The sequence below is a fragment of the Myripristis murdjan genome, chromosome 21 (assembly GCF_902150065.1).
Source record: "Myripristis murdjan chromosome 21, fMyrMur1.1, whole genome shotgun sequence".
NCBI classification, from domain to species: domain Eukaryota; kingdom Metazoa; phylum Chordata; class Actinopteri; order Holocentriformes; family Holocentridae; genus Myripristis; species Myripristis murdjan.
In genome coordinates this window covers 14,156,887-14,166,745 of record NC_044000.1, presented here as the reverse complement: position 1 = coordinate 14,166,745, position 9,859 = coordinate 14,156,887, and the positions used below count along the sequence as shown (strand labels likewise).

Here is a 9,859-nt window from a genome sequence, read left to right as displayed (position 1 = left end):
GAGCTCTGCAATCAAGTCAATTTGACATCCATCCAAGGTGTCACAATCCTGAGCCAAAATCTGTTTTTCTTCAACACATTTTTTTCTGTAACCAACTTTGAGCGTCAATATCTTGGGAAAAATGAAAGTTTCAACAGCAAAACTACCAGTTTAATGTTGATGACACAGTGTACAAACAAGCATTGGTATCCTGGAGGTGTCATATGTTTTCTGATAATTCATCAAAAAAGTGCATTTTGGGAAAACTTTCAAGGGTCATATCCAGGGGGGCCGCCAGGAATTTTGGGCCCCATGAAAAAAAAAATACATATGTTTACTCGATGATGGTTTAATAATTTTATATTATTTTTTACCTATTTTTGGGGCCCCTGTCAGGCAAGGGCCCTTGGAATTGTCCTAACTTTTCCCCCATATACGGCGCCCCTGGTCATATCACCATGTGGGACAGATGGCTGGTTAAAACAAATTATGGCATATGAAACTTTTCATTTTTAGCTTCATTTTGAGATCAGGATCATGTTCTAGTCATGATTCCTTCTGTGTCAAAATCACTTCATGAAATAGGCCTATTTTGACTCTCGCAAAATGTAAATGTAAATTGTTGTTGCTGAATTTCCATGGAATGACTCTATAGTTACCCCAATTGTCTGACAGATATCAAACTCTTTAACTTTGTGGGTTAGAGAAATATTTCAGAGCCTAGAAGTATCAAATTCTGAGTGACCACAGGTTTCTCAGGTTAAAGTTGGCTTGCTTGAATTTTGAAAATACATCAAATACATGAATTTCAGGCCCTTATAGGTTAAGATGAAAAATGAAACTAATGGATTAATAAAAAAAAAAAAGTAGTGTATCACTTAAAAACGTAATAATAAAATTAGAGTATTGAGTTCCCATAAGAATTAATACTTCAAAAATGGGCATTGCTTTGTCTTTGACTTTGATCGGTTTAATGAGAGTCAGTTTGAAAAGTTTGTCGAGGGTTTGCTCTGTCCCTGCTCAGCACTAAAGGAAAGTTGCCGCACGGTGATACTGACGTGTTTATGGGCACACTGTACGCTGCTGCAGGCTGACATGTAAATAAGTGATTTGCATTGTTACTCGTTTGTCAGTAGGATGTTGGGGACAAAGTTCAGCCTAGTTTTTGAGCTCAAAACCAGCTCTGGTAAAACATTGCTCTGGTGACCCAGCACTACACTGTATGACTGCAGCATCTGGTCATGAAAAATTCTAGGATGAGCTTTAATTCTTGTGATAAAAATGTTACAAGGAGGGGAGGAGTTTAATTGGTTTTAAGGATAACTGATTTTCCTTCGTTACAGTCATTCAGTCATGGATGCTGGAAACAAGAAAAACCAGACTCTGTAATCACATTGGAGGTAATGAGGTATTTGCAAGTAAAGCAGCTGCTGGCCATAAACCTACATTCGTTAGACCAGAGTCAATATCTCTGTTTGACAGGGCAGTGTAAGATGCAGACATACTACAGGATCTGATTTATTATTTTCATCCTTGTTGGGGCTGTGGGTTTGGTAAGCAATCAAGTCCCCATCCTTCCATAAGTGGAAATATCAGCACTAATTGCAAAAAGTACCAATCCCATGCAAATTAAATTCTCCACAATTTAAGCATTAATCATAACAACCATTACAGGCTGATTTACAGGCATGAGAGCAAGCAAGCAGGTTGCTTTTTTTTTTTTTTTTTTTTTTTGACATTTTCTGCCCCCATTGTAAATGTTGTGAACATATTCATCGGCATAACTTACACATATACATACAGAGACATGGTGAGCACATGTTATCTCACACTATATCAGGGGCAGTGCATTTATCAAGACAATACAGGCATACTTTTGCTATTTATATTGTGTTGTGTCTTGGCAGAGAATATAGTAAGCCAGTGATTGCCCTAAAGCTCGTGGATAAACTTCATGAAGCTTGACGGGTTTTACTGTGAGGGTGATTTATCTTTTCTTAATACATTTTTAGGAAGTGAGAAGTTCAGGTGTGATTACTTTACTAACTGAATATTGACTATTATTCTCATTAACTACCACTAGATGTCAGCACAAGACCATTTATCACAGTCCTTGCTTACCACCAGAACCAGGAACCTATTGTATATGAGTATTTTTACAATATATATATATATATATATATATCATTTTTTATCATTGTCTTTATCAAAAGTTTTTTTTTTTTTTTTTTTTTTTTTACTGATTTTATACTTTTCAACTTTCAGCTGTAAATATTAGTTGGATTGTGGCTGATTCTGGTCCACTGGTTTACATTTGCTTATTTTGGCTAGAGACCTCTTGCTACTAATAATCTCATAACTGAATCATTTAATCATCAAAATGATATAAAATGTTCCTCTAGTTAAGTCAAGCCAATTTTAGCTGTATGGCTCAGTATCTCAAATTACAAATCTGCCTCAAGGTGGTTTACAGCAACACAACTTCCTCTGTCCTCACACCCTCATGGAAGATAAGGAAAACCTCCTGGGACGGTTTCCTCCCTGATGACGGACAGATGTGATAACGAGTTAGAATGAGAAAAATGTAATGATGTAATATCTAAACTATCTCTGAATGAAAAAAAATGTGACCAAAAGGGGGGAAAAAGTTTCTGGATGAATCACTGGGCAATAAAATTTACTGGATAATGTATCATTACATATGGACAGCATCTTATTTCAGAACCTGAGATGTAAGAATTTTCAACTGATGAATTAATAATATACTAATGTGATAATGCCTACTTACTCTTTTCTATACTAGGTTTATAATTGTATCTAGTGTACTACATCAACAGGTTTTATGGCATTTTCAACCCATTTAGAAGGACATTACTTGACCTTTCATAATCAGCTATTGCACACTGTGTAAGAGGTCTCATTTTGTATTGCAAAATGTTCATAGAATCAAAAACTAAAGGCTAGTTATGTACAGTTGTGCTTTGTAATGAAACTGAAACACATAAAACACATGGCTCACTGAGAGGAAGAGATAGTCACAGCTCTTACACTGAGCTTCTGGCTGTTTTTTTCCCCCTTTCTTTTTTTAACTTCAAGTCCAGTAGTTGTGATGCATGGCTACTAGCAGTGTCACGCTGTGCTACTTCATGTTCAAATAAATGCATCCAGACACTCATGTCCCTTACAGCACAATATTTATTCAACAATATACAGATTAATTTCTCTCTACATCTCAGACTGGTCATCAGTTTTTTATACTGTCTTGCTTTCACTCTTTTGTACATTTGATATTTACAAGATTTAAAATAAGTCTTTCTCTCCATTTATACAACATCAATAGTACAGTGTTATCACATCTTGAGCAGCTTCCCTCGAAGCCTCTATAGATTCATCATTGATAATCTGTTTATATTTCATACATCGACGTCTTTGAGCCACAGAGCAGCAGATTGACAGAAGGGCTCGACATGCACCATGAGTCCAGGTCTGGCTTTCTCACTGTGGGGGGGCAGTCGGGTGACAAATACAGAACAGGGGTGGTCCTCTTGTTTCACCCACATGTGGAAGTACACCCACGTGAGAGAGGTCCTTCTCTCTGCAGCACCACAACGGGGTGCAGAGACAGAGGCATTACAATGGGACGCTGCTGAGGACTCGCAAAACATCGTCTTAAAATCATCTGCCCCCTCCCACCTGACGAGGTTCAATGAAAGCCCATACTCAAAGAAATGGAAAGAAAAAAAAAAAACAAGTGTTGCATAGAATCAATTCTGACCTCAAAAAAATGAAATTTTGGTGCTGCCATGTTTCACATGTGGCTTTCTGACAAACATTAAAACTCCTGAGACCTTCCTGACCTCTTGACTTTTATTTGGTTTTCAAAGTAAAGAAAAAAAATAAATAGCTGTACCCTTAGCCTTTGTTTTAAAAGAACAACAACAAAAAAGAAAGCATTGTGTTGGATGTGACATCGCTTAGAAGTACTACTTTAAAGAGACTAAAACCCTGCATTGAGTGTATACACATTTGCACATCTATATATTTTTTCAATTAACTTGAGGAGAGAGGTGGATGAAGATTGGATTAAAGTGCATTATACTGTATGAAAACAAAGCCCACACTTATCACATGCAGGACAGGAAATTAACTGGTTTTTTTATCCAACGGCCACAGTAGCTTATCCACAATTTAGGAGCCAAATCTGATTTTTAGAGCAGAAGAGGCCTTCTGAGCACGACTTGTTAATCCAAAATGGCCGGTGGACAAACTCGCCAGCAGCAGTCAAACTTTTCCAGCATTTGACCGTCGGCTGGTGCTCATTTCCCGCCCTGATCACATGCAATGTAACACAAGACACAGAGATATTTGTCTATCCATTACACCGAGTCAACGTACAGTACCAACGTGGCGCTGGTAACCTTGGTCAGGATCACTCATGTTAATGACACGGACATGTCACCAGTTTGAACAGCAAAAGGCGCCACTCAACTCACAGCAAAATACAGCAGATGGGGGACGCGGTTCCTTGTGAGCCGAACAGCACGGGGGGTGACGGGTACAAGACAGAACAGGTGAGAGTGTGAACTATTAGCATGGCTGCACTCCTCTCTTTTGCTTACACAGTCACTCACGCTGAGAAGGAGCGCGTGATCGTGGAGGCCAAAGAACCAACATGGCTTTTTGGCCCAAAATGTTTAAGGCTAAAGCGCACACGGGACTCACTCGGGACTAGGAGCAGCAGTTGTGATGGTTTCCAGTATGGAGCATGAGTGTGGCGGGATTTTCACTGCAGATTGAACTGACTTTTATATACATTTAACCATTCATCCTCCTTTTAGACGAGCACATGAGCTAGACATGGAAATGTAATACATCACCTGACGTCTATATAGAAGCATAATGTACTCTGTTTGCTTTTTACGCATGAACAGGAAAGCTTAGTCATGATTGTGCATCTACATCTTGCCTTACAAAGAGAAAATGTACATGGCATATAGAGAGAAGCTGCATCTAAGGGCACATTTATCCATGAATAATCCAAGCATCCCTTTTTTGTCCCTTAGCTTTGAAATAAGACTAGTAAACAGAAAAAAAATAGGCATACATTTTTTTTTTTAACTTAAGACACACAAGCAAAAAAAAAAAAAAAAAAAAAAAATTTCCATAAGGAAAGGATGTGTATTGGCACATCTGGCAAAGACGAGGATGAAACTGGGTTTGGCTTACTGGCTGTTTCATATTGTGGGAGGGGGGTCGAGGTGAGGGTTGGTGAAACAGCAGTGCTTTGCAGGGCACTAAGCATGCAGACAAGCACACCATGTTCAGTTCACTCAGCCTGGGGAGGGTGCACTACAGAAGGCTATCTAGCGCCGTGCACAGATAACAGGCATTTAACAGCAGAAGAGATCCAACTCAACTCCATGCATGTGCGGATAAAAAAAAATTGCACTTAAAAAAAAAAAAAAAAAAGAAAAAAAAAGAAATAAAAAAAGATAAGTAGGACATTGTAGGGTGTTAAAAATAATCAGGTTATTCTGCTGTTTGATGAGAAAAAAACCTGACGACAAAGACAGATTTGTTATTATTTTGCAGCTAAAGTTTGTGCATGGTGCGGCTGAACCAAAACGCGAGGCCGAGATATTCAGTCACAAGCTCTCACATTGACACGCACAGATTTGACAGTGTCATTAAGTTGTAGTGTGTGAAACCGTTTTTGGTCCCCACTCTTATTCCCCCAAACTGTCAAGAGTTCTCCGAGCGGTGGCTTCACAATCCGATGGGACTTTTTGTCCCGCCTCTGACAGAATGGGATTGGGAGACAGGTGTCTGAGTGGCAGGTGAAGACACAATGAGGTAGAACAAAATGTTTCATGAGCATCCAATCACAGCACGTGACACGGAGCGAGCATCAAGGTGACCGACTGCTAGGAGCCTCCAGAGGGCAGTACATCACTTGCTCACAAAACAATGAGGAAAGTCACACACGTCCACGTCAAAAACCACAGCTTCTACAGACTGACAGACACACAGCAACAAGTGCTTTCAGATGGAAGGACCAATTAAAATGGACTGAACGCTAATCACCATCCAACTTAAAATACAGCCGTCGTCATGCACTTTAGAAATTCTTTCCAGAAGTCCACGAATGTTTTTACACAGCTCTCCTGCCGGGATCCTCACTGGGAGCTTCAGGTTTAACATCAAGTCACTAGAGGACCTTGAAAAAGTTCAGATGTCATCCAGTCCTCTGTTAGCTGCACAGTAACGATTTTTTTTTTTTTTTTTAAAGGACTTGTCTGTTTGAAAGGTCGGCTTAGAGCTCACAAGACAAACCTTTACCACATTCCAGTTGGATTTTACAACAGTGTCGAAAGTTTGAGAAATTACAGATCAAATGAGAAAAAGAAACATTACAGAATAAAAACGAAACTAAAATGTAGGGGAATCACTTCCGGTCTGGTTGCTGTCTCCAAAATAACTCTCACATAGTCGAGAAAAAAAAGTGCTACTCTCTTTGGATTGTGATTTTAACAAACATTTCAAGAAAAAAAATTGTATTCATAAAACCATTTATGCCAAATTAAGAACAAATAATTAAAAGGAAGATAGTCAGCAGGAAAGATTGCACGTGAGCCCAGGAATGAAAGGGAAGGAATGAAAGAACAATAATCCCTACTCTTTCTCCGCATGAGCAACAGTAAGTGTTATTGCTGATTCAGAAACAGACTGATTCAGTCGGAAACTTAAAATCTCTGAAATGTCATGGATCCCCTTATAGCTAGTAGAGTATCCTTATGGGTGTTTTCCTTGTCAATTCCTCCTTTTGCTCCAGAGTTTCTGTGTGGCGTATTAGAGGTCGAATGCTCAGTAATGAGCTGCAGCGTCGTTCCAGCAGCGGGCAGTCCTGCTCTACTCACTCACTCTTTTCCCCGCACGTGTTGCATTCTCAGGGACTGCCAATGAAGACACTGACTTTAATGGAGCTTGAATGGGTGGAGAAACAACCTTCTGAGATCTGAGGATGATGATAAAGTCCTCTCCTATGTGTACACACACACACACACACACACACACACAAAATACCCAACACAGATAAGGTAGACAGGATTTGTCAAGGTACAGTAGGGCTATGAGCCACAGAAAACAGCAAGAGGATGTGTGTTACGAGAAAAAGGGTGGTGTGTGTGTGTGTGTGTGTGTGTGCATGAGAGAGAGTGTCTACCTCATCCAACATTACACCTGTGATATGATCTGCATGTTGAAGCTGGGGGAGCGGGACTGCCTGGTGAGGGGGGCTCCAGGGGACAGGAGGTCCTGGGCCTCCTCCGGCCTGACTAGGTGCTCCTCCTGCAGGCTGATGGTGGAATGGCGGTGGGAGCCGCCGGCCATGAGCCCCCCTCCCCTCTCAGAGCCGCCCTCCACTTCCCCTTTGCTGTCCTCGCCCCCGTTGAGGTTGAGGCTCATGCAGTCAAAGGACTTGCTGGATGAGGTGCTGCCAGTCCGTACGAGTGTGGGCCCGGCGGGGAAGCTCAGGTGCTTTTTGATGGGACTCAGCTCGATGGCGTCCAAGGCAATGCTGGCTGGGGGGGACTGCTGCCTCTGGTGGTGCCTCCTCAGGGCCGACTGGGGATCTACCAAAAGATCTCGCTGCTTCTCCGTCTCCCTCTCTCGCTCCTTCTCCTTCTCCTTCTCCCTGTCCCGTGACAGCCGGGCCGTCACGGCTTTCTTGATGCTACTGCTGCTGCTCTTCAGGCTGCTGCTCCTCAGTCCGCCACTGCCGCCTGCCTTGGTGCCGCTGGGCTGGCTGCTGTTGGATGCCCCAGAGGAGAAGCCCTCGTCTGGGTCGTTCACGTTGAATGAATCCTCTCCGCCACTCATGCCATCAGTGTCTGGACATGAATGCACACGCACACACACACACAAAGGGGAAAAAAAAACAAAATAAAAAAACAGCATGATAGAAAGAGACACAGAGAGAAATCAAATTTCAGTTTGACGTCAAGTTCAGACAATGACAGGTCTTATCTAATGTAAGGCACAATCTCTATGAGACTAGAAGTAAACTTTATTTGTGCAAGCACTGTGCAGCATATTAATTCTGGTTCACTTTAAGTTCAAAGGATCATTAATTCTGTTCACTTCAAATTTCAATACATTAAAAGATCAGCTATAATTGGGTGGGCGGTTGCAGACAACCCTCCAAAGTATGATAAGCCAATTAAAGCAAACAGTTTATTGCAAACACTCAAGACTTGACACAAACTTTTGCACTAATCCTGGGAAAGGGCAAAGCTTTAGCTCCTCTTTCTTGTTAATTGTAGTGTCAGCAGGCCTATGACAAACCCTGATTAAAATGAGTAATAATTTCCACAGACTGTTCATAAATAATGCAGAATAAATTAGGTGCCGCTGAGCTGGTCAGTGTACTAATGCTCTAATGCTAACTCCTCTCCTCGGGTGGCTCTCTTTTTTTCCATTATGTACTACTAACACGAGAACATTCAGCGCAGCAGACAATGACCTTGAACTGTTAACTATGTGATGTAAATCAGATTGCTTCATTTTTTTATGGAAAAAAGCATCAAATCAATAATAACCAAAGGCCGGTGTTTATCATGATTGATAACAGAGGTAAATTGTGCTTAGCATATTTAATATATCAATGATTAACAAATAATATTTGGTGACTATTTGGTATAATTCATACAGGCACAAGAGTGAAATAAAAACTGTTTATAATCCATCTATGAGTCCATTGTGTGAAAGCTGAGAGGGGGAAAAATGATAAAAAAGTTAGAAAAAAGACCATTATTAACATATGCATGGGGGAAAAAAAAAAGCCTGTTAAAGAGATGAGACAGAGGATCAACCATCTCTCTCCATCATGCAGCATTGGGACAAGCAAAACTGTACACCGGAGCACCACAAGCAGTTAGAGCACCAGAGAAATGGAGAAAAGAGAACAAAGAAGAAGTAAAGGCCTGGATTGACATGCACATGACAAGACGAGACGACGCATGCTCTCCTGCCTCATTCCTCCTTTCTCCTGCAGCGCCGGCCCAGCAGCCGCTTGCTTGGCTGGCCGAGAGGAGCCTGCCAATCTGGGGAGAGCGTCGAGGCGAGTCCGTACGCCTCAAGAGATCAATAGCACTCCAATTAGAACTGACAGACCACAAGGCCAGATGGGCCTGTCTGCTCGCCGTCACAAGCCAAGCCAGTCCCAAATAAAGAACTGAACGCTGAGTATTTCCAGGCTTTACAAAACAGGTTTAACAGGGCTGTAATTACGTCCCTATGATTCTACAATGCAACCACAAACTGTAGGATTTATGGTCACTTAGCTATGTATTTCTAAAACGGAGGGCCCAGTCATCACAGATAACCATGGGCATTTATCAGAGTCACCACAGTTCTCTTTTAATTGGCTGGCAGAATACCGTTCTAATGCAACAGAAACCAGAGATATTTCATGTTTTTTTTTCCGTTGTTGCTGTTTTTATGCAGAGCTCAACAATGATTCAGTGGAAGAGAATGGGAAGAGGGTTAGATGGCAAGCAGACAAACTGACTATGAATCAGAGATGAGCTGATCTTCAATCACATCAAAGCATCTGACTCTGATTTCACAGTGTGTTCAAATATGTAGCGACCACACACTGAGGTGGACAGACATTCAGCAAAATGGACCATATGATTGCTATTGGCAGTAAATTAGCTTTTAGCTGTACAAAATATTGGATTTGTTCATTTTGTAGCAGTCTGTTCACTTGGCCCTGTCATTTGTCATTTTAGTGGTACAGGTTTCCGTTAAAAATGTTTCTAAGCTTGCCTTAGCATGCGCATGCTTTGAGGCATGAGGAAAAGGGCTCTTTCTCACTCAC

General features: G+C 41.2%; 1 protein-coding gene across 3 annotated transcripts in view; it reads right to left on the bottom strand.

Annotated features, from left to right (window-relative positions):
- Positions 1-3,156: 3,156 nt before the first annotated feature.
- LOC115380318 (protein FAM126B) overlaps positions 3,157-9,859 on the bottom strand; it is a 49,172-nt gene continuing 42,469 nt past the window's right edge. For all 3 annotated transcript variants that reach the window (XM_030081437.1, XM_030081440.1, XM_030081438.1), the window contains one exon: positions 3,157-7,868. In XM_030081437.1, the coding sequence (XP_029937297.1) occupies positions 7,213-7,868 (656 nt within the window). In that variant the 3' untranslated portion in view covers positions 3,157-7,212. The remainder of the gene's footprint in view (positions 7,869-9,859) is intronic.